Source organism: Leptodactylus fuscus, chromosome 4 (genome assembly GCF_031893055.1).
Source record: "Leptodactylus fuscus isolate aLepFus1 chromosome 4, aLepFus1.hap2, whole genome shotgun sequence".
NCBI lineage: Eukaryota > Metazoa > Chordata > Amphibia > Anura > Leptodactylidae > Leptodactylus > Leptodactylus fuscus.
The window spans coordinates 153,529,047-153,555,431 of NC_134268.1; the positions used below are offsets into that span (position 1 = coordinate 153,529,047).

Consider the following 26,385-nt stretch of genomic DNA (forward strand, 5'->3'; position numbering starts at 1 on the left):
GAAATTAATACATTTGTTAGTTTATGGGATTTTCTTTCTTTAACAGAAAAGTACCAACAATTTCCCATGTGCAGGAGACCACAGACACCGCCTGTATACTTAGTGTATGTAAGTGCAGAATTACAGGCAAATACAGAATTTGATTAGACAAGTTGGCACGCATGTATAATTCATGTGCGTCATAAATGTCTTCTATTCTTATTGTCGATGTGTTGTTGTAATATCATATTAATACGGTATGACTAATCATGATATTTTCATAAGCGGTTTGTTTTATTTGACTAACATTCTGTTTCCTGTAGCACTCCATGCCAAAATTGTTAGTATGTTTAAGGCCAGGTTTACATAGTGCAGTTTTTTTTTTTTTAGGAATCTTTTTAGCCAGAACATAGAGTGGATACAAACAAAAGAGAAATATAAGCAATTCCTTTATATTTATTCTTCCTCTACAAGCTACTTTTGGCTTTGCCTAAAAAAAAGCATCAAAAGTTCAATGTGCAAACCTGACCTATTGAAACTTCAAGGTATGATAGTGTGCATTTTCAATCAAATAATATATAAAACTTTTTTAAAAAAAATCAGATACTTTTTATTAACCACTTTTTCTTTGCATAAAAATAAACAAACGACAAAACAACATCAACATAACAACTATCCAAGGTAAATATGGAGACATGTAAAGGGGGACTATCCATTAGGACGCCCCACTAAAACTCCCAAACATCCCACGATTCATAGCAAAGAATAGCACTCTAGGAATCGAGAAACAGGTAGAGTAGAAATGAGAGATCTATCAGAGACGGAGTTGGAATTATATAAAACTTAACATTTACTAATATTCCTTAAAGGGGTTGGCCACTTTCAGACCAATATTGACAAACAAATGTATAATAAAAAGATATACAATTTTCCAATATACTTTCTTTATCAATTCCTCACGGTTTTCTAGATCTCTGCTTGCTGTCATTCATTCTGTTTCTTCTAGAGTATAAAAGTCTGACCATGGTCATGTGATTTACGGTCCATGGTCATGTGACTTGCACACAGGTGTACAGCTGATTACCAGGCAGGAGTCTGATTATTGTGCTGTGACTATAACGAGCGGCACCTGTGTGCTCATCACATGACCATGGAGCGTAAATCACATGACCATGGACCGTAAGTCACATGACCATGGCCAGAGGTTTATCCACTAGAAGTAACAGAATGAATGGCAGCAAGCTGAAATCTAGAAAACTGTGAGGAATAGATACAGAAAGTATATTGGAAAATTGTATATCTTTTTATTATACATTTGTTTGTCAATATTGGTCTGAAAGTGGCCAACCTCTAATAGTAATTATGTATAAAAACAAAGAGTAAGTGCCCTCGTGCCCAGAACCAGTGCTCAACATAAAAAGAACCATCTTACCAGGACAAAACAGAGATGGGAACCATAATACATCATCACAAATGTCTCAGAATCAGGACAACACGGTGACTCAGTGGTTAGCACTGCAGCTTTGCAGCGCTGGAGTCCTGGGTTCGAATCCAATTTGAATGCAAGGCGTTTGTATGTACTCCCTGTGTTTGTGTGGATTTCCTCCCATTCTACAAAGATATACTTAAATGAATGAAAATAAAAAAATGTAGATTGTGATCCCTATATGGGGTTCACAATCTACATTACAAAAAAAATAAAAAATCTCAGAATCAGGGAGTAAGACATCCATCCCTATTAAACCCTATCATCCCATACATAACTGTATCATCAGTGGAGGATTTTTACAAGAAAGGGAGACATACTCACAAGCCATAGGAGCGCCTGACATTGCTGTGAGTAGGATCTCCCCTGCACAAGGGGTAGAGCTCCCTTTCTGGGTGAAAACCTAATGCTCAATTGTGAATATTTGGCAGCATAGTGGCTCAGTGGTTAGCCTTGCAGCACTGGAGTCCTGGATTCAAATCCTGCCAAGGTCACCTACAAGAAGTCTGCATTTTCTCCCCATGTTTGCGTGGGTTTTCGCCCATACTCCAAAGACATACTAATAGGGGTTAAAAAATAAAAAATTATGAATTGTCATTTGAACATTAGGTCATTTTAGGATATGTAGATATAACATGTAAGTTCATGTATAAACTACTTTTTCCAGTTTTTCTGTTTATTAAAAGAACGATCATATGTTGGACAACAAGAGTGCCCAAATGACCAATTGAGAGTATAATGGGGGTCCATCTGCTTTTCTCTGTTGTGTCTGTTGTTTTGCTGGATGAAATAGTGCAGCTTGCTGTAACTACTGATACAATCTGTGACGCTTCTAATGCAGATGTGAATCTAGCCTTACTAGTTCTAGCCTAGTCTTCTTTAATGATTAATGTGAATTGCAGGAGTGAGCAGCCATTGTGGGTGTATATAAAAGCATGTTCATTGTCCTATTCACTTTGTGCCACATTTTTTAATGCTTTTTGCTGGCTATGAGAAAATAGCATTTCGTTGTCCCTGACAGATTACATTCACACATATAGTGTCTGGATTTCTAGGCACTTCTTGCAATGTAATGTAATGTCAGGATGGTTTTCTATGTATAAATCATAATCAGACATAAAGGCTTGTGTTATCAGACCTACATGTTAATGTAGAAATGCTGTTGTCCTGAGGCATGTGTTCATATCACAACCTAGAAGGGACACATTTAATAAAAGATGACTTGCACACATTTCGCACCACATATAAAATATGCAGCACTCTTTACCTCTTAATGTGCAAGTCAAGTTTCTGTGACAAGTTCTTAATAATTTATCTCTCTTTTATCCTTGGAATTCCTCCCAGCATTCATTACTTTCATCGCCATTACCATCCGTTTTTGTTCATTACTGGAAGACTTTTGTAGTTAATATTCCCAAGCCGATGGCACATGTTCACATTAGAGTAACCTGCAACCTAACAAGCAGACTGCTGCAGTGTGTTATATCCCACAGAAAAAATTCAGGTACTCACGATTAAAATGATACCTCCAAAACGGGATCTTCTGTTCACCAACTATGTTGCTATCTCTTGTACAAGGTATAAAGGTACTGTGTTACGCTAGGTTCACACTAGAGTTTGAGTCTCAGTACGAGACTCCGTCCCCCTGGTCTGCTTAAAATAGACAGAGAGAAAAGTCCTACAAGGCCAGAAATTCAGCAGACCCCATTATAGTCTATGAATCCAGAGTTTCTGCATGTACAGTACTATGAAAAAGTTTGGGCACCCCTATTAATCTTAATCATTTTTAGTTCTAAATACTTTGGTGTTTGCAACAGCCATTTCAGTTTGATATATCTAATAACTGATGGACACACTAATATTTCAGGATTGAAATGAGGTTTATTGTACTAACAGAAAATGTGCAATATGCATTAAACCAAAATTTGACCGGTGCAAAAGTATGGGCACCTCAACAGAAAAGTGACATTAATATTTAGTAGATCCTCCTTTTGCAAAGATAACAGCCTCTAGTCACTTTCTGCAGCTTTTAATCAGTTCCTGGATGAAGGTATTTTGGACAATTCCTCTTTACAAAACAATTCAAGCTCAGTTAAGTTTGATGGTCGCCGAGCATGGACAGCCCACTCTCAAATTATCTGAAAACAAAGATTGTTCAACAGTTGTTCAGGGGAAGGATACAAAAAGTTGTCTCAAAGATTTAACCTGTCAGTTTCCTCTGTGAGGAACATAGTAAGGAAATGGAAGACCACAGGGACAGTTCTTGTTAAGCCCAGAAGGGGCAGGCCAAGAAAAATATCAGATAGGCAGAGAAGAAGGCTCTTGCAGTCAGATATAATATAACCCCAACCCAAATGCTATTGTACCATCTATTGGTATATTAGCATTTGTGGCCCCTCTTTTAATTTTGCCCAGGGCCACAGTTTGTTTAATACCGGCACTGCTCAAATATAGCCTTCCTCCGCCATATATTTTAAAGGGGTGATGGATTTTTTAAAAATATACTGGACAGTGGCAATAAAATGATGTATGGCATTTAGCATTCTGTACTTGGTGACAGGTTCTCTTTAATGCTGGCTATGAAAAAGAGGTGTTAGAACATACAGTGCACCACAGCTTGCTATATACAGCAGACATGGGGCCATGTAGCTGCGGACGGGTGCCCATGTCTACAATGGACATGTGAGGATCAGAATTGGAGCAGTGAATCACGTAGCAATGGAATAAGGCAGCCTGGTGTGATAAATAATTTCATTGTACATTATGTGGATGGCCTTGGGTCTGTATTATGTACCTGGAGAACAGATGTCACCAGAATACATTATGGGAACATGGAAAGCCACAGTGTGTTCCTTTAAGCAATGTTCAACATGGAAAGCTGGGGTCTTTGTATTCACATAGATATAGCTTTGACATTTACCACTGATCTAGGTATTGTAACTGGCCAAGTGCACGCCTTTATAAACGCAGCATTCTCTAATGGCAGGATAATGTGTCCTGCCACAAAGAAATTGTTAGGAATGGTTTGTTGAAAAAAACAAAGATGTTAAAAACTAAACGCCATGTAGAATCTGTGGGATGTGCTAGAAAAATCAGTCTGGTCCATGCCGGCTCCTTCTAACAACTTACTGTATATGACTAAGGCTGGTCTTACACAACCGTAGTTTAAGACCGCAAATGGTTTTCAATTGCGGACCATTTGTGGACACATTATACTCAATGTGGCCTCTTACACCACCAGATATTTTATCCGTGGTGTGCGGGCCGCAACCGAGGTCTGCACTTTTTAGAACATGTCCGTAATGGCTACAATTCACGGCACTGCACGGACTCGCCCATAGAACTCTATGGGCGAGTGCGGCAGTTTACGGGCTTCTGCGGAGTGTATGTTGATGATCAGCAACTAGTGTTGCTGATTAGCAACATGCGGACCGTAAAAGCATTACGGTCATGTAAGACCAGCCTTAAAAAATCTGCACCTAGTGTATTGGTGCCAAATACCACAAGCAGTGGCGTAATTACCATAGAGGCAGCGGAGGTGGCTGCCACAGGGCCTGGGCCATTAGGGGGCCCGGTGACAGCTGCTACCGCTGTGTTTTTTTTTTTGTTTTTTTTTCAATAGGCCGTTATGGGCCCTATTTACTTGCCCACCCCAGAGTATAATAATTGTTTATGGGTTTCCACAGTGATACATAATACTGTGCACAGGGGCCACTGAGGGACATAATACTGTGTGCAGGGGCCACTAAGGGGCATAATACTGTGTGCAGGGGCCACTAAGTGACATAATACTGTGTGCAGGGGACACTATTGGGGATAATACTGTGTGTGCAGGGGACACTATTGGGGTTAATACTGTGTGTGCAGGGGACACTATTGGGGATAATACTGTGTGCAGGGGACACTATTAGGGATAATACTGTGTGTGCAGGGGACACTATTGGGGATAATACTGTGTGCAGGGGACACTATTGGGGATAATACTGTGTGCAGGGGACACTATTGGGGATAATACTGTGTGCAGGGCTTACTGAGGGACATAATAGAGTGCGGAGGAGGGGTCGGTCAAGGTCTTCGGCGTCGGTTTGGGGGGGGGGCATGTCAAAAGTTCGCCACGGGGCCCCGCCTAGTTACGCCACTGACCACAAGACATCTGCAAAGGTGTTGAGGAGTCCAGTCCTCAATAGCTCAGTGCTGTTTTGGTGGCACGACATTCACCGACACACTATATATACATATATATCTATATATACAAAGTACATGGAATTGCTACAAGATGTGATTGATACATAAACAGTACACATAAGTCCTAGCCAGATATTTTACCCCATATAGTGTGACACACTGAGTGATAAAGCTGTTATTAAATTCATACATTAGGTTAATATGTTATTTGTATACTGTTATGTATTCACTTTGAGGTTGGCATTCTGTTATACATACATTACCTCTGTTTTAGAGGGCAGACAGATCTCATGACAAAGCAACTTGTGAGCGGCAGACGTATAGAAAGTAATTTGTACTTCTTTTACACTCATGTATATTCATGGAGTGACAGGTTATTTATTGCCAAGTGTATCAAGAGTGAAAACACTGAGACCAGATGAAGCTGAGTAGATGAAAGAAACAATAAAATGTGGTGGTAGCAAGATTTTATTGAAATATTTTTTACAGGTTTTCCTATCTAATAGATTATATATAACTTTCTCCTCAGCAAGGTATTCCTTATTTGTAATGATCATGTCCTGAGCTCCGTGAGAATAAAATTATATATAAATATAAAGTACCCAGGGCCTTTTAAACACATTCGTACAAAGGTTTCATCACTACCACTTAAACATACCTGACCCACCCAAATTATAATGGCCCTCATATAGTATAATTCCTTAGTACTGGCCCCATACAACATAAGAGGGCATGCCCCTGCACTTATAAATAGTAGTCCCCCTTATACAGTCCTATGAAAAAGTTTGGGCACCCCTATTAATCTTAATCATTTTTAGTTCTAAATATTTTGGTGTTTGCAACAGCAATTTCAGTTTGATATACACTCACCGGCCACTTTATTAGGTACACCATGCTAGTAACGGGTTGGACCCCCTTTTGCCTTCAGAACTGCCTCAATTCTTCGTGGCATAGATTCAACAAGGTGCTGGAAGCATTCCTCAGAGATTTTGGTCCATATTGACATGATGGCATCACACAGTTGCCGCAGATTTGTCGGCTGCACATCCATGATGCGAATCTCCCGTTCCACCACATCCCAAAGATGCTCTATTGGATTGAGATCTGGTGACTGTGGAGGCCATTGGAGTACAGTGAACTCATTGTCATGTTCAAGAAACCAGTCTGAGATGATTCCAGCTTTATGACATGGCGCATTATCCTGCTGAAAGTAGCCATCAGATGTTGGGTACATTGTGGTCATAAAGGGATGGACATGGTCAGCAACAATACTCAGGTAGGCTTTGGCGTTGCAACGATGCTCAATTGGTACCAAGGGGCCCAAAGAGTGCCAAGAAAATATTCCCCACACCATGACACCACCACCACCAGCCTGAACAGTTGATACAAGACAGGATGGATCCATGCTTCATTTTGTTGACGCCAAATTCTGACCCTACCATCCGAATGTCGCAGCAGAAATCAAGACTCATCAGACCAGGCAACGTTTTTCCAATCTTCAATTGTCCAATTTCGATGAGCTTGTGCAAATTGTAGCCTCAGTTTCCTGTTCTTAGCTGGAAGGAGTGGCACCCGGTGTGGTCTTCTGCTGCTGTAGCCCATCTGCCTCAAAGTTCGACGTACTGTGCGTTCAGAGATGCTCTTCTGGCTACCTTGGTTGTAACGGGTGGCTATTTGAGTCACTGTTGCCTTTCTATCAGCTCGAACCAGTCTGGCCATTCTCCTCTGACCTCTGGCATCAACAACGCATTTCCACCCACAGAACTGCCGCTCACTGGATGTTTTTTCTTTTTCGGACCATTCTCTGTAAACCCTAGAGATGGTTGTGCGTGAAAATCCCAGTAGATCAGCAGTTTCTGAAATACTCAGACCAGCCCTTCTGGCACCAACAACCATGCCACGTTCAAAGGCACTCAAATCACCTTTCTTCCCCATACTGATGCTCGGTTTGAACTGCAGGAGATTGTCTTGACCATGTCTACATGCCTAAATGCACTGAGTTGCCGCCATGTGATTGGCTGATTAGAAATTAAGTGTTAACGAGCAGTTGGACAGGTGTACCTAATAAAGTGGCCGGTGAGTGTATCTAATAACTGAAGGACGCAGTAATATTTCAGGATAGAAATGAGGTTTATTGTACTAACAGAAAATGTGCAATATGCATTAAACCAAAATTTGACCGGTGCAAAAGTATGGGTACCTCAACAGAAAAGTGACATTAATATTTAGTAGATCCTCCTTTTGCAAAGATAACAGCCTCTAGTCGCTTCCTGCAGCTTTTAATCAGTTCCTGGATCCTGGATGAAGGTATTTTGGACCATTCCTCTTTACAAAACAATTCAAGTTCAGTTAAGTTTGATGGTCGCCGAGCATGGACAGCCCGCTTCAAATCATCCCACAGATGTTCAATGATATTCAGGTCTGGGGACTGGGATGGCCATTCCAGAACATTGTAATTGTTCCTCTGCATGAATGCCTGAGTTGATTTGGAGCAGTGTTTTGGATCATTATCTTGCTGAAATATCCATATCTGGCATAACTTCAACTTCGTGACTGATTCTTGAACATTATTCTCAAGAATCTGCTGATACTGAGTGGAATCCATGCGACCCTCAATGTTAACAAGATTCCCAGTGCCGGCATTGGCCACACAGCCCCAAAGCATGATGGAACCTCCACCAAATTTTACAGTGGGTAGCAAGTGTTTTTCTTGGAATGCAGTTTTTTTTTTTGAACGCCATTCATAACGCCTTTTTGTATGACCAAACAACTCAATCTTTGTTTCATCAATCCACAGGACCTTCTTCCAAAATGAATCTGGCTTGTCCAAAGGTGCTTTTGCTTTTATTTGTGGCGTGCTTGCAGAAATGGCTTCTTTCTCATCACTCTCCCATACAGCTTCTCCTTGTGCAAAGTGCGCTGTATTGTTGACCGATGCACAGTGACACCATCTGCAGCAAGATGATGCTGCAGCTCTTTGGAGGTGGTCTGTGGATTGTCCTTGACTGTTCTCACCATTCTTCTTCTCTGCCTTTCTGATATTTTTCTTGGCCTGTCACTTCTGGGCTTAACAAGAACTGTCCCTGTGGTCTTCCATTTCCTTACTATGTTCCTCACAGTGGAAACTGACAGGTTAAATCTCTGAGGCAACTTTTTGTATCCTTCCCCTGAACAATCTTTGTTTTCAGATCATTTGAGAGTGGGCTGTCCATGCTCGGCGACCATCAAACTTCACTGAACTTGAATTGTCTTGTAAAGAGGAATGGTCCAAAATACCTTCATCCAGGATCCAGGAACTGATTAAAAGCTCCAGGAAGCGACTAGCGGCTGTTATCTGTGCAAAAGGAGGATCTACTAAATATTAATGTCACTTTTCTGTTGAGGTGCCCATACTTTTGCACCAGTCAAATTTTGGTTTAATGCATATTGCACATTTTCTGTTAGTACAATAAACCTCATTTCAATCCCGAAATATTACTGTATCCATCAGTTATTAGATATATCAAACTGAAATGGCTGCTGCAAACACCAAAATATTTAGAACTAAAAATGATTAAGATTAATAGGGGTGCCCAAACTTTTTCACAGGACTGTAAATAATATGTCCTGTTCACAGCTAACTGCACCCTTATTAATAATAAGGTGGTCATTATTTATATGGAGTGACTATTAGTTAAAAGGGGGGCTAAGATTCCTTAACTATAAAGATTAATGCCCCCTTATAAATAATAATCCTTGCTTATAAATAATAATGTCCCCTTATAAATAATTACCCTCCTTATAAATAACAGTCTTCCTTATTACTAAGAGTTCTGCCTTCCAAATAGTTCCCTCTTATAAGTAATAGTCCCCCCCTTTATAAATAATAGTACTACCTTATAGTTCCCCCCTTTTAAATAATAGTTCCCATTGTGATGGTGTGGACATAGAGGGTGCTGTAGAGCGACCAAAAATATGGTTGAAAAGGACACCCATACCTGAGAAAGGGGCTCAAGTCCAGAGGCAGTGCACACAGCAGGAGAGTGCTGCTGGTGACCTGCAGGAGCAGGTGGACTGGACCATTTGGAGACAGACAGGAGGTTTGTCCCAAGAAGACTGGATTCCAGAAGTCCAACTCTAGAGAGGGAGTGCTGCAGAAAGTCTGGTCCCTGAATCTCGGTGGCATCCCTGCAACCATAGGGCCTGGTGCAAGTGCACCGTTTGCTCTATGGTTAAAGTGCCCTGACAGTATGAACATAGCATTAGATTCTGTGTGTTATGGAATTTTAGCCTTATTTGTTCTTAAAATGCTTATCCGAGTTTTCCAAGTTTGTCCAGCTTTTTGACATTCATCAACTACCAAAATCAGAATGGTGAGCGTCCATGTGACATGATGTGATGTTGATCAGCTGTTTGCACCAGTGACCAGTGCTGGCATCACAGAGTGCATAGAGATGGAAGCAGTTGGCTCTGTCCATTGTGTAGTGACCATGCTGCCTTACTACAAATACCCATTCAAAGACACATAGGCACATTGGCCCACATAAGTAAATAAGTCTGCAGTTTTTGGCTTTAACTGAGCTGCAAAAAAGTCACACATTATGCAAAGATATCAGGAAAAAGTTGCAAAACATGCAAAAAGAAGCTACAAGGTTTGCAAATTGACATTTTTATTTTCTGCGCCATGCTCAACAGAAAGATTGGAACATGGCCAATCTCATTTAGATAGGTATCTTAGATTTCATGAAAAGTTGAAATATCTGCAGGGTCTTGCTGGGCAATCATACATAATGTCCATTATGCATGATGTCCATTAAGTTTTTCTGCTGCTTATATCCCCCATTATGGCTGCGGCAAATTTTGCATTTCTTTCTCAGACTGTGGGTGTTCAATAAGGAGCAATCTGCCCTCTTCCCCTTTCCATTACTATTACGGGTTTTTTATACAATTCTACCAGGAACTACTGTAAAATTTGAAACACTGAACATAGAACCACCAAAGAGCAAATACAGGGCAAATTCATTAAGCTAAACAGATTCCTGGCACAGAACAAGAATTCTATGAGCACAGTCCGGAAAGCTGCTTGCAGTCTATGACTAACATCCCATCAGTAATAAAAAAAAGAAGCAGTCAGAAGTAGATAGTACCTTTAGATAGTAGTAGATAGTAGATAGTAGTAGACCTCTCTTACAATCCAAAACCGTGAGATATTCAGAATGTTCAGTCCATTGCACAAAGTAAGCTGTTTTCAGAAGTGTGGGGAGGGTGTGAGGAAAAACAGCTCTTCCCCTCTCCATTCACTATGTGAAGAGAGAACGACCCTCCACCTCCACTCACTATGAAAACATCTTGTTTCACAGTGCTAACGGTGAACAGCAAATTATCTAGAAGAGCGATACCTACTGGTAGGAACTTTAGAGAGGAATTACTTCTTCTATTAAACGAGACTAAGTTGTGTGAGATCATAAAGCTAGAATATGGTGTAAATGAACATATAAATGTATACCTGCAATTTCATTTCAGTACAGTCCAAAATGTACCAGTTTTATTCAGAGGTGCGTTCCTTGTAATACTTTTAGAGAAATTTACAACAACAATATTTTTATTTCAGACTAGAGTATGAATAGCTAGTCTCTTAATAAATTAGATGCATTTTACTGCAGCTCAGGGGAGATTAAGACTGGTGTAAGAAATGTCAGTCTTGATAAATCTCCTCCATAAACTACACTCATGTAAAACTGCACCAGATGTCGTTGCTGATGTAATGTTGGCTGATAAATTTGAGACTTATTTATAATAACTAATCTGACTTTATAAACTATTAGTTGGCTTACTTTGCACTAGAGTTTTGCACCAAAATTTTAATGCATTTTGGCCACGTTCCTTTTGGCACGCCTGTTTCTCACTTCATGGTGTCCTCTTCATTGAACATGGTAAAAAAATGTGTCTAAAACATATATAAATGTGGTGCAAAACATGAAGGCCAATTTTTTAATACAAAATAGGACCCAGTATTCTGGTATTTAGCTTCGCTTAGTAGATCTCCCCTAGAATTTCTCAAGATTATATGTAGAGATGAGCGAACAGTAAAATGTTCGATATTCGATATTCGTTTCGAGTAGCCCCTCAATATTCGACTACTCGAATCGAATATCGAATCCTATTATAGTCTATGGGGGGAAAATGCTCGTTTCAGGGGTAGGCAACGTTTGATCAAATTACACTTACCAAGTCCACAAGTGAGGCTCGGGCTGGATCCTCCGAGAAGTCTTCAGCGTCCCCGTGGCATCTTCCGGCTCTGAATTCACTCTGCCAGGCATCGGGCCTGGGCAGAGCTGACTGTGCATGTCCGCACTACAAGAAAATGGCCGCTTACAGTCAAAGTGGCCATTTTCTTGTAGCATGGGCATGCGCAGTCGGCTCTGCCCAGGCCCGATGCCTGGCAGAGTGAAAGAAGAGCCGGAAGACGCCGCGGGAAGCTGCACGGAGAAGACGTCTAAAGGTAGGAGAAGAACCAGCGTTGATTGGCTGACTGTATAGCATTTGGCCAATCAATGCTAGTTCTGCATCGAACTCTTCCATTCGAAGAGCGAGTGGTACTCGATCGAGTACGAGTATTTTGAATACCGTAGTTATTCGATCGAATACCTGCTCCATCGAATACTACTCGCTCATCTCTAATTATATGGTAACTTTTACAGGACATATTATTCCCATCCTAACAAGACGTTATCTCTACGATTGTTATATAATGACCATATTATGAGGATTACTAAGGATTCAGTCATGAGGTCGCACATCATTATGTATCATATTTGATATGGAATATAATGCAGAAGGTGAAACCTTATTAACAATTTTGCTGCTATAGGCAATTGAACCCTTAGTTTGGGGTTTCTCGTCTGTGAGACTTGTTACCTTGGTAACCTCAGACATAAGGTGTATAATGATTTTTGGAATCATTCTGCAATAAAGCTCAGAGGAACATAAAAGGCTGACTATAATACTTGAGTTGGTGATCCGTATGTCCACATCGTAGATAGAATTATACCTACATTAACTAAAAAATTAAATGCTGCATTTCTAGGCTGCTTTTATGGAAAATATATACTTACAGTATAAAAGAAAAATTGCCTAATGCTAAGGTGATATTACAACATATTGTTCAGGTTCTTCTGCTTTTTCGGAGTGTTTTATATGGTTGTCTTATCATAAACCCCTTTTATCTAAGAGCTGTAGTAACAAAAAGGCCTCATGTATACAACAGTGTGCATGTAATGGATCCTTATGTTTGTATCCTCCCCTGGGTCTCTGATCATTATACTCTGGGGTCTAAAAAGGCTGGTCCACAATGGGACATAATAGTATGTGAAGGGGCCACTATGGGGCATAATACTATGTGCAGGGGCCACTATGCGGCATAATACTGTGTGCAGGGGCCACTATGGGGCATAATATTGTGTGCAGGGGCCACTAAGGAACATACTAGTGTGTGTAAGGCCCACTATGGGGCATAATACTGTGTGAAAGGGCCACTATGGAACGTAATATTGTGTGTAAGGGCCATTATGGGCATAATAGTGTGTGAAGGAATGTGGGTAATGCGGTTTGTGCTGAAGGGGGGTGTTGCCGGGATTGGGCCATGTCAAATGTTCGCCTGGGGGCCTAGCCATTCCTAGTTACACCACTGATCAGTTTGTATAGAGTCGCATGCATGGGGCCTAGGTTCATCTGCTTAAACTCCCAGCATACAGCTGATTTGTCTGGGGATAACTGCAACCAACCACACTGGGGCTTTGTGCTATAACCATTAAAGTTTGCACCTCTTGTTGGAGTGAAATTGAAACTGAAAGTTACAGCTCTGTGTCTGCAAAAGTAGAAAATAGAGTGTTATCTGGTGAGTGTGACTTCATTACATGTGATATGGCATGTAGGTGTTACAATCGTTATTATTATAGTTGTCTATGGAGCGTAAATCCAGGTAAGTAAAACCTCAGTGTGGTCTTTATACGGTGACTGACTATTCACTGTTGCATTAGAAATATCCATGACAAAGCAATGTATAATATTTCCAATGACACACATAATCTTATTGTGGGGAATATGACCCTCCTTCCACCACTATATGTAAACAATGTAGTAGCACTCAAGTATTTGCCATAGTGCTCCTATACAGTGTAGCCGTCATCCCAATAAAAGTACCACCATAAGTGTGACAGTCCCAGTGCTCCAATATAAGTTTATTTATCATGTTTATATACTTATCTCCTCCACGTTCTTCTGCTTGTCTGTCCTTCACTAGTAGGTGCTTGCAGAGATCTGACACTGTAGCCACCATTTACTGAGCCTCGGATGCTTTTCACATTGAACATAGCCAATGCTAGTATAGAAATAGCTAAAATAGTAATAATAGGTTTACATGTCCGGTTGATGACACCTTTTAGAAAGTGTAAGGTCAGTGCTAGACCCCAAAGACTTACGGCATACCCAAGTGCATACACCCTAAACGTTATTCACTGAAAACTGAGTTACCACTGTTGCTGTACTTGTATGATTCTGTGTAAAGGATATAATTAGGTGAGCCCATATGTGTTATCCCCGTCTGCCTCCCATCTGTGTATCATCATAATCTATGAGCACGCTTTACAGCTATAAATAAGCAGTTTGGAGGTTTACAGCTCAGCATTTCATTTATTTGTTACAGTATGTTTCTGCTTCTCTGCCATTTTGTTCTGTTTCATGCTGCTGCTCTTTAAGTCCTCTGGATATTCCGTCATTAGTTTTACGCTGATTTTCCTGCTGACAGACTCCCTTTAAGTACAGTGCTCTGGACCTCCCATTGAAGTGGATGGAACAGGGCATTCATTCCGCATCCACCACTATATTCATAATGGGATTAATCATTTTAATTGGTTCACCCCCTTTCATTTTAATAGTTTATCCCTTGCTGGCCCAGCAGTCTCCTCTCCAAAGGATGGATTTATTTCCCATTTTAGTTTCCTTTGAAAGCAGAGTAAACAGATGTTCCACTTCTATCCTTCGCATCTTTGATCGCAGTCTGCAATATATTACAACAAAAATTCTGAGAAATATATTATGAAAACATCTTGCCTTTGGAAATATACTCAAGATCTCTCTTACTGCAAGATGACTACAGTAGGAGCCCTTCCCTTCTGTTCAGTTTGCAATAAGAAATCATTTCAGTCTTATCAATCTACAAATATGATTATTGAAATATTTCAAATCTACAAATCTATATACAAATCTACAAATCTGATTATTGAAAGCTACATTGCATAGCATTTAAAATGCTCCTTAGGCCTGGTTCACATCAACTTTGGTATTCTGTTCGGGGGGGGTCCGCATGGGGACCACCCGAATGGAATACTGAACGCATTGACAAGCGGTGAGGAATGAAGGCAAACAGACCCCATAGACTATAATGGGATTTGAGTGTTTTCCATGTGATGTCCGCACGACTCATGCGGAGAGGAAAGTACTTCATGAACTACTTTCCTGTCCGCATGACTCGTATGGACACCACGCAGAAAACACACGGACCCCTTTATAGTCTAAGGGGTCCGTGTGTTTTCATAAGCTCCCTGCTTTTCGTATTCTGTTCGGGGGGGTCCCCAAGCTGACTCCCCGAATGGATTAGTGAACGCAGATATGAAACAGGCCTTACAATCGTAGGGTTCTTTAAACCAAGGCTATCCCTGTACATTCAGAAGATCATCAAAGACCAGCGCCATGCAAGCAACTGGGGTGTTATACAAAATCATTTACATGTGGCAGAAAGAATCTGGATGAAATTTTACAAGCAAAGGGTGAAACCTCTGGCAATTCTGCATGTGGAAGATTTTTTCATTTGCTGTTGTGGTTTTTTTATGCGTAGTCTCTGACATTTGTTCCAATGATTGTTTATTCTCAGTTATTAGATAGTAGTTTAACATTTCCTTTGACTGATCTTAAATACGATTAATGTGGTTTGATATAATTTAACCGGCTGTCTAGGAGCAAAATGATTTACCATAACAAGATCAAACGCTTTATATAGTTTCACCCCCTAGAGTCAAGATCTCTCCAGAATTCCAGCTCTGCCTTAATATTGGGAGTCTTAGAACAACCTGCTTTTGAGTAATGAGCTATATAGGATCATCGAAGTCTTTCATACAAATGAGATTTAACTGTGAGCGTACCTTGAAGGGGAATGTTAAGAATTATAAACCCTTACACCTCTTACGTATATAGTGATCACCACATTGCCCTATGAGTATACAACCCAGGGGACAATGCATCAAACCATTTTCTCGGGCTGATCTCATTTTATCATAGCAAAATGGCATCTTTGTGATAGGATTCTTGTAGAAAATGGACAATTTATATATAAATGAATGATTGTTGTAGATGAGATTGTCTGACACAACATCAGAGTATATCTTATATCGCATATCACAGTGGGTACATTGCTGCTCTTCTATGCAAAATGGCCATTTTGCTTAATTGGATTTTCCAGGATATTACAGCGACGGCCTAAGGATAGGTCATTCATTTTGGGTCTTGGATAACAACTTTAATATATTTTAGTGCATTTTCGTTTCTCTTTTAATAACTGTAAGTTAATAGCAATTTCTATATCGCTGTTTGTAGATGCCGAGCATATGAGGACTGCTGTGGATCAAGATGCTGTGTACGGGCGCTGTCTATCCAGCGGCTATGGTATTTCTGGTATGTTGCATCATGCATTGAAAGAGTTCCAAAGGGCATTGATCAGTGACTGTAAGCACTTCTATAACACTGGGGAACAGCAATTTCGTTGTCTTAAATTTGTGACTTGTTTTCAATAAACTTTTGGCCTCTGGATCCGAAAATAAAATAATGGTTTTGTTTATCACATCAACTTTTTAAGCTACGGGATACCCTCAAAAGTCATACAAATTGTGCATATAAAGGAAAATAAAGACCTGTCCAAATATACTGTTTACAAAGAATAATTGTATTCATACAAAGGCTAGAATAGTTACTGCAAGTCAAATTGTAGCAAATAGTTGTTTTTTTATTGAACGGTAATTACATATTAAGGTACAAATTTCCGCTTATAGCTTATAAGATGTAGACAAAAAACTTAACGTGGTAGAAGAAAACTAACTACAGCTTTGAAACCAGCATGCCTAAAACTATAAGGGCTAGTTCACACAGGGCAAGAGGGGGTGGATTTTGGCACGGAATCCACCTCAAAATCTGCCTCCTCACAATAGAGGTCTATGTAGACCACTAGCGGAAAACAGATCTTTTTTCCATTAGTGGTTTGTTCCCGCTCGTGGAAAGAAGAAGTGAGCTGCCCTTTCTTGAGGCGATTTTCACCACGGCACGTCCGCGTCAAGACAATCCCTCCGGACTAGGCCCATTCATTTGGGCCTACTCTGGAGTTGTGGCAAGCTGCAGTAGGCGCATTTTTGACCCGATTCTGACGCGCTTCCCACGTCAAAATCAGGACCAAAATATGCGGTCACTAGCCCCATGTGAACTAGCCCTAAAACAGCTCAAAAATCAAACTCAATTTGTGTTACAAATTGTTAACCAGTGTAGTAGGATAATAGGATAATACTAATATAGCTACTAAGTTCACAGAGGGACAAATGACACTATCTGCCCAAAAAATAAACACATAAAATTTCACTTTTATTGATATCCTTTAAAACCAATCCAAAAAGTAAAACAAAATGATTGTGTTTCACCTGTTTAGTCCATACAAAAGTTAAGAAATAACTAGGGAGGGGCAATTGTATATACACCTATATATGCCCTATAGGATATTGAAACCCTCACTCCCTAATAAACCACAGTGGCTTTTTTCCAAACAGCAACTTGTGAACAGGACCCAAAGCGTGAACTGCGAGCAAATCACTCCCCCCCCTCTGAGGTTACTGGCCTATTGCCACGCCAACAGAGAGGAGAGAGTCACTGACAGGTCACCGTACAAATGCTGAACTGGATGATATGTCCACTGACTAACTGGGAATTTATGACCCTACGCAGCGTTTCTTCTATTAAAAAGAGTCATCAGGGGTCTTTTTCTCACTTCACAAAATAAACAGCTTAACACTGTAACACATGATAGCGGTGTGGTGTGCTGACCGCTGGCAGGACCGCCGCTCAAAGATTCAGCGGTGAGTTGCCCTGCTCCACACAGATCTTTTAAACCTCCTACTCCGCCCTCCAGGCTGTTGTGATCCAATCTCCATCATGCTGAAAACACACCTCTTTCCTGTCACTCCCCTAGCCCACGTGGGGCACATCTCCCTCATGCATTACAATATACCACCCACAAGGCTGAACTACAGTCCAAGCGCAGAGGATTATACCGTTCTGTTTCTTCACACATGCGCATTACATTCTACATCGTGCCGAACCTTTACTGTTTCACAGTCAGCACGCTACCAATATACTGTACCTGCGTCTATGCATGTGAACGGCCCCCATATTCTAAAGCGCTACCAAGCCTGGATCAATAGATCCACATACATATAAAAAAAAAAAAAAATCTTTTTTTCCTCCTTCCTTCTCCTCTTTTTCTTTTTTGAGTGTTATTGGGACGTATCCGGGAACAATTATCCCCCTAAATAGAGCGCCCCTTTTATATATATACCAAAAATACATGAGCGAAGGTAAATATCACCAATAACCAGATATTGTCACACACACTAACTGCTGCAGTCATTAGTAACATGCAGCAAGAGGATGAAAAGGGGGAGAACTAAGGTGTGAAATAGCAGACCTGTAAGAATATTGAGTAGGAGAACCATATTATATTCTGACAACAGCATATCATGCCGGACACGTTTATGTAAAATAGATTCCATCTGAATAGTCTAAAAGGTTTTATTCAACACCATGCGTTATCTCATTGGAAAGCCAATCTAAGAGTACCCATATGCAGAGTTAAATGTCCGTGTAGGCACCATTCTAAGAAAAAGGTGTTTTATTCTATAAAGCAAGTAAAGTCCAGTTGTTCGTTCAGTCCCTTTGGTGATATAGTGTCTAGTTTAAAAATCCATTTTGCCTCCTTTTTCAAGATGAATCTGTCCCAATCACCCCCCCCCCCACCTCCCGGGAGGTGGCTTCACAACTTCTATCACCTGCACCTGTACCCCATGCGTATCTCCTGCATGACATGCAGAGAAGTGACGTGCAACGGGGGTATTTCTACCATTCTGTATGTCACAAATGTGGTCTCGTATACGTCTCCTCAGCTGTCTTTTGGTTTTCCCTACATATACAAGTGGACATGGACAACTAAGGAGGTACACCACCCCCCATGGTAGAGCAGTTGGCGAATTCCCTACATTCAAAGATAGCCCCCGTGGATGGACTAGAAAACCTAGGGTCACTGTTAACAAAGGGGCACGCAGTGCACCTGCCACATTTGTATGTCCCCAAAGGCTTACACTGTGTAAGCCAATTGCCATCTTGCAGGGCTCTAGGTAGGCAACTATGCACTAATCTGTCCTTCAGATTCTTTCCACGTCTAAAGGTGACATTCGGTCTATCACCAATCTCATTTGCTAAATCCGGATCTGCCTCCAAAATACTCCAGTGCCTAAATAGTAATTTTCTAACCTCGCCATGATGCGTATCAAAATTACCAATAATTCTGACTGGACCCTTTTCCTCCGTTCTGCTATGAGGTACCAATAGCTCCCTGCGTTCTGTTCTTCTTGCCCTATCAAAAGCTCTATTAGCTCTAATAGCTACTATTTTATGCTGACTTTGATGGTACAGAGTGTTTTGCTACCAGGACCCCCAACAGTGTAAATGATGCCCACTGAGTATAGTGTCTGGTGGAACGACTTTGTAAGGCACATACACTGTCAGTCATCCAGGGTAGAAGGCTCTTCACTGTGATGAATAGATCAGAGTCCCAAACAGCTAGCCCCCTTCTATATTTACTCCCATTTCCCTAATATCACACTTGAAGAGTATTCTAAGCTGACCAACCTCTGTAAAATCTGTTGTTATCCTGGTTACCTAATTCTAGACAACATTATGATCCTCTAAAAAGTAAGCTGATCACAGGATGTCCCCTTGTTGGGAGTCCCAGTGTTTGCATGTAATCTATGGGGTACCTTAATGGGCTCACAGTGCTACATAGGTGAAATGAATTAGTCAGTTTTCCATTAAAAGAACCTGGCTGTACATGGAGATGTGTGGATGTGCCAGGACCTTGAGAATGAAAAAAAAGAGGCTAACAGTAGCCACTGTACACTGTAGCTGTTACGGCAGAATGGTTAGGATTTTGATGCGGAATCCGCGTCAAAATCCTGCTAAAACAAATGCCTCCCATTGAAATCAATGGGGGCCGGTCATTTCCTTTTTCTGTGAGTGTTTTTTTCCCAAAAGAAGTGAGCTGTCCTTTCTTCAGGCAGATTCCGCGGCTGATTCAGCTGCAGCGTCTGCCTCGCTACACCACCTTCCGGACTAGGCCCATTCATTTGGGCCTAATCCGGAGCGGAAAGCTGCGACGGGATGCCGGTGCAGTGCACGGCGGAATGTGTTCATGCGGAACCCTGTGCAAACTAGCTCTTAGATTGGACCCCAAATTGGTTACTATTTTACCAATTGACCCTATATAGCGTAGGCTTATGAAACCTTTCATCCACAAATTACTAGGCAGCAAAAAAAGCCAATTTCTATCTCTATACCTTACTAGGTTAGCAAAAAAATAAAATGTAACCTTTATTAAGAACAGATTAAAGTGAGAATGATGAGAATGCACATTTGGGAAGGGGGGGTAGTTGGTTTATTATTTTTAAGAATGACAAGTGGTTTGTTGTGCTAAAATCTTGGACACAAACTGCAGTAGTATCTGATTATATGTGCTAATAGTGAGATTTTTCAAGTTTCTTTGCAATTTATTATTGGAATTCAGATCTATTTGGCACATAATAATAATAATACATTTTATTTATATAACGCTAACACATTCCGCAGCACTGTACAATTTGTAGGGTTCAAGTACAAAAAAAAATACATTACAAAGAAATAGTCACTTCACACAATAGGACTGAGGGTCTTGCTCATAAGAGCTTACAATCTATGAGGTACAGTGGGTGACACAAGAGGTAGCAGGGGCAGCATTGGAGGTAACATTGCTTATACAATGGTCAGACAATTTTGTAATAGAGGTGACTGTCATTACACAAACATAAAACTGTATGACCCATCACCAGTTGTGTCCTTTACTGTGCAGATGGTGCCTGGACATATAAAGTTAGTCTGAAATGGCATCATATCCTGTGGGGTAACGTGGGAGCGGGGACAGAGGAGGGTTTGTTTTAGGGATTCTAATTACGGTACAGAAGGGTTTACATTAGGAATTGTGATAGGCCTGTCTGATAGTATACCAAGCAGTGTGCATTTTTAAACAGGTTACGTTCCCATATTGGTTAAAGCACTTCTTTAGTCAATATCCTGATCTCTATGTTTTAGAAAATCCCTAGCATATTCCAGCTAGCTCCTAGGCCTATACGGTAACATTGCTTTCTAATATGAGCCTTACTAAAGAAGGACAATGTGATAGGTCATCTATATCTGCAACCGTTTGTAATAACTGTAGCATTATAAGGTCATACTTCTATTACACAGTAACATATTCGGATCTCATTCTCTAGGTTTCTACTGATGATGGGAGTTCTGTTTTGTTGCGGAGCAGGATTCTTCATTAGAAGGCGAATGTATCCACCATTGCTTGTTGAAGAGCCAACATTTAATGTATCATATACAAGGCAAACTCCAGGGCTTCCACCAGGTCTGATCAACACTTTATGAACCTTTGAAACAAAATTCATTGCAAAGCATTGTAGCACATTTTTCAGTGGAATTACACCAGTTTTCTTGGACTAATAATGAAAAGATTCCTACTCACCCACTGGCAATATTGTCTACACCTATAAAGTGTTTGCAATTTTTTTTGTTTTTGTTTTTAAATAAAAGTAGCATGACCTTCATATACAACTGCTTTACAAAAGTTTTTTTTGCAAATTCCCAGCTATAAAAGTTGCAGTAAAACTAGGTGTCAGGTGTATATACATCCTTCCTAATATCTCCTCTTACCTGGCCAGATGTGTGTCACGGGATGACTAGCTTTTCAAGACAGTATTGTTTTGTGATATTATATTATGAAGTGGTATCTATTACGTGTGGCTACCCATTGCTATGTGAATTGCTATCATATATTGAATTAGTTTAACTAGATATAGGAGTCCATAACCAAATTTGAACTAAGGGCACATGTGTGCTTTATAAGATACACCAACCTGCTGAAAATGGTGCACACTACATGTTACATTCTGGCCAGTACTAGTAAATGCAACCCAATGTCTTGAGCAAACATGACAACACAGCACTTAAACACTAGCATGTTGAAAGCTGAACATGAATAATGAAAATGAATCAAATATTGATATTGATTCATTAATATTAATAGTGTTGAAGCATTACCATTACTATGAAATGAAGCTAGGATGTTTTATACTTGGAGGTAATTATACTGTAAAATTTGAGTGGTTTTTCAGTGTCTAGTGAATAAAACAGCAAACATAAAAGATTAAAAAACAATTCTATTTTATATTGTGTTACCAATCTGCAGATGTAGCGTCTTCCTTTTAACTTAAAGGGTAACTGTCACTTAATAAAACTTTTGACATATCATAGTGACACCTCCACTATTCACTAAAATAAAGAGCTTTTGCTTGGCTTTCCTTAGAGAATGGAGGTGGTATAATTTAGTGTCTGTCAGCATAGCGAAGAAGAGATCCCTCGTGAGCTGTAGAAAAGGGAATGAAGTTGTAGATGAGCATTAGTCAGTTCCTGGCCACAGGTCTCCCTTTCTGCATGTTTTACTGGGAAGGACACCCCCACATGAGTATAGTCTAAACTAGGAGTAGATAGCTCCTACTGAAAATTATAAAATGGTTTGAGAGTGGTGGCCATTACCTGCCACCCTTCCCTCTAACTGAGAATACGATGTGGTGCAGGTGATATACTGTTATAGAATGAGAGAGGATACTGGATGAAGGAGGCAAGATTGCAAGAGAAAGGAAGGGTATCCATCGATAGCATACACATTACTTGCCAACTCTCATTGGCCAAGATCTGGGAGTTAGGAAGGTCGTAGTCTGAAATTTTTCAAATTTTTTTTTTGCTTGGTCATGCTCTTTCACTAAGGCCCAACCCCTTTTGAAGTGTGCCATGCTCCTTGTTGAGGAGTCACATGCCACCCTTTTTATGACTTATGCCCCTTTTATGTGACATGACCACCAAATACAGTGCCCATGTCATGTAAAATATGACCAGGAGCTGAGTGGACGCATGAGAATTCTACCAAGCCCAGGAGATTGACACACTCTTCCGAGACACTCCGAGGTGACCCCTTTGTGGGAACCTCTCGGAGACTTCATGAGAGTTGGCAAGCATGGTGTACACACTCTTAGAAATGAAGTGGATGACTGGAAACAGTGCAACAAGTTAGGCCTTCTCTACTGGGGATAAAAAGGTGCAAATGTAAACAGTATTTTTAGCAGAATGACAGGTAGACTTGAAGGTAATCACTACCATATGTAAAGATATATTTTTCAGGTCATAGGTGTCCATAGCCTGGACTTCAAGTAATGTTGGACAGTGGTCTAATGTGTTTTACTTTATATTTCAGGACCACAGCAGCCTGGGATGCCATATTATTCCGATCCAGGAGGAATCCCAGCTACACCTTCATTTCACATGCAGCCAAACTCCCCACAAGGAAACCCAGCTTACCCACCTCCCCCATCCTACTACAACACACCTCCACCACCCTATGAGCAAGTGGTGAAATCCTGCAAATGAAGCAATTTTGCACTTGGCAATTCTTTTCTTATATCTGACTTTTTACAACTTCACCATGAGGAGGACTTTTCCTTGGCATGATGATCGATCTCTTGGTATGAATTGTTGGAAGACCAGATCCGGTCAGATGGAGGGAACAGCTCTTGCTGGAACATGATTTTCAGAATTACAGTTTATGTTACCTTCTCAGCACTAGCATGGGGTTTGATGGATAAACGCACTGCTCCATTGCTGGAAAGGCAGTTTTCCTGTTTAATTTATTTTTTTTTCTACACGTTCCTAGTATGTAGCCCTTTCATTGTATCTATGCTGGTGGTGTACAGTACATATCGTTGCCTAGTTTGCCTATAATTCTTGAGAGTGCTAGCAGATTATGCAGTATCTACAATAAAAGGCATGCTCTTCATGGAAACTATGTTGGATAACTTGTGTTTTTCATCAAAATTTAAGACAAACGATAAAAAATAATGCAACCAGATAATGGTCATCTCTTTTGGCATGGATGGCGAACATGGAGACGTTCTTAGGTTCTTAAGTGGGACATATTAGTAAACAAAAATAATGCTCTGAACATATCCCAGCTACTTTATTGATGTATACATTCAGGGTAATGTTATGTACTTACCACCTGCCACATATTGGTGATTTTTTTAATGCTTGCTTATGTTAGCACAGTTCTTGCAGCATAAAAGGGGCAGACATAGACAAATTGAAAACCTCACCAACTTGCTTACCCTGAAGGTGTATTCTAATGAAATGATGGGTTGGCTGAACAGCACCCAATTTGTGGCTTTACCCTTAAAGAGGACCTTTCACCACCTCTACCAATTCAAGCTCTTAGCATATGTTAATAGGTGACTGATTCGAGTTGGAATTTTCTCTCTAGTTGCCACTGATCCCGAGCAACAAGCACAGGCAGTTTTGGAACCTGATGTGCTATGTAAGCTGTGTAATGTCAGTAGGGCGGTGTCAGGAAGGGGAGTGATTCAGAGCACCAATGAGAGGCAGCCAGTGTCAGAGCTCAGAGTCACACCCCTTGTCTGCCCCTGCCTGACACCGCCCTCCTGACAGTACAGAGCCTAAATGGTATATCAGGAACCAAAACTAACAGCAATGATTACTTGGGAACAGTGGGGGCTAGACAAAAAATTCCAACTGTGCCAGAATCAGTGGTGTAGCGGATATTAATTGATGTATTGTCCTGGACTTCTTGGAGGTGGTGAAATGTCCTCTTTAAGGTATTAATGTGCCAATCACACCCATTGCCTATGCACAGCACTGCACTTAAAATGTTATGTCCTTGCTATGTAAGTACATTAAATGTTAGTGCTGATTAATATATACTATATCTTTATAGGGTTCAAAGTGTCATTCGTCTGCTATACTTTACAATAACACTTTGCATTTATTTACAAAGCCAAGCAAAAAATAATATTCTTGTAATGCAAAGTGGTAGCTCATAGAATACAAAGGTTTACTGCTCAGACTACCCTTAAAGAGGACTTTTCATGTCCTCCTGCACATGACGTTTTATATACCGCTAGAAAGCCAACTGAATCCAGTGCACTGTCGGCTTTCCTGTTATGTGCCCCCTTGGGCTGGAGATATCGGTGCAGTTAGTCTCGGCACCAATCTCTGCCCACTGTCAGAAGGGCGATCTTGACAGTCTAGCTGGGCTGTGAGGAATGCCTCTCCTGACAGTACTCATCCATAGCCCTGTACTGTCAGAGGGGGCGTTCCTTACCACCCAGAAATGACGATGAGTAGTTCCTCACAGCACAGCTAGACTGTCAGGAATGCCTTGGGCAGAGATCAGTGCCAAAATAACTGCACGGATATCTCCAGCCCTGGGGTACAGAATGGGAAAGCCGACAGTACTGAATTCAGCGCACTGTTAGCTATCTAGCGGTATATAAAACTGCATGTGTCCGAGGACATGAAAGGTCCCCTTTAAAGGGGTTGTCCCATCTCAAGGATCCTATCTATACTGCTGGTTAATGTGGATGTAAGACTTTTCCTAAATAGACTGCTTCAGCAAAACTGCTTTGTTTGTCCACTATCTTACTTTATTCAATTCTTTGTGGCCACAGCCCTGACTTAGCTGCTCCTGAGTCAAATGATGCATCTGCTGCTCTCAGGGGGGAGGGAGGAGGGGCTAAGTGCAGGGAGCGAGCCTGTGTATCTATCTATTCCTGTGTCTACACCATGTGACCTAGGTCCTGCACTCAGATAGAGGAGCTGCTTTCATTTCTTCTGTTCTCCCAGTTATCAGGCTGGCTAATTCAATTGTGTTCATTATGGCAGAGACAGGCAGTGTCTGTATGTAACACAGAATGGAGTTGCTGCTGCCTGTACTTCATAGTCCAATGTGGGTGGGCGGAGCTACACGCGAATTTGGGGTCGGAGCTAAACGGCAGGTTGCCTGTGAAACCCCGCCCACCAAATGATGCAAGAAACCAGGAAGAAAGAAGATTTTACAAGAGTGAAGACTGCTGAGTATGTGAGGTGGGAATACCCCTTTAAGTAAGAAATCTGTCTTCAGTAAGCGGTCCCTTCCTGTACTGTGACTGGTTACATACTAGGTTTTCTAGTGACATACTCCCTTTAAAGGACATGTTCACTACCAGTATTTATTCATGTTTTGAGTAACTTTATAAACAAACTCTATCACTATTTTGCACAATAATACAATAAGATATTTCAATCAAGTTTACAAAGCCGAGTATTTTTTTTTATTTTTTACATGGATTGGTCCAATAGGAGAAAATTGCTTGCAAAATTATTCTACATAGTTTTTAACACCTATAACTGTAAATTGGGGATTTAGAGCTTTGTAAACAGAAAAAAAAATAACTAAAGACACGCTATAAAAA

At 40.7% G+C, this 26,385-nt stretch overlaps 1 protein-coding gene across 1 annotated transcript in view; it reads left to right on the forward strand.

The window, feature by feature from the left end:
* Positions 1-23,924, forward strand: part of VOPP1 (VOPP1 WW domain binding protein) — a 79,567-nt gene extending 55,643 nt beyond the window's left edge. Inside the window, exons 3-5 of the mRNA XM_075271234.1 lie at positions 16,280-16,357; positions 21,301-21,437; positions 23,340-23,924. Of these exons, the coding sequence (XP_075127335.1) occupies positions 16,280-16,357; positions 21,301-21,437; positions 23,340-23,512 (388 nt within the window). The 3' untranslated portion in view covers positions 23,513-23,924. The remainder of the gene's footprint in view (positions 1-16,279; positions 16,358-21,300; positions 21,438-23,339) is intronic.
* Positions 23,925-26,385: the final 2,461 nt, after the last annotated feature.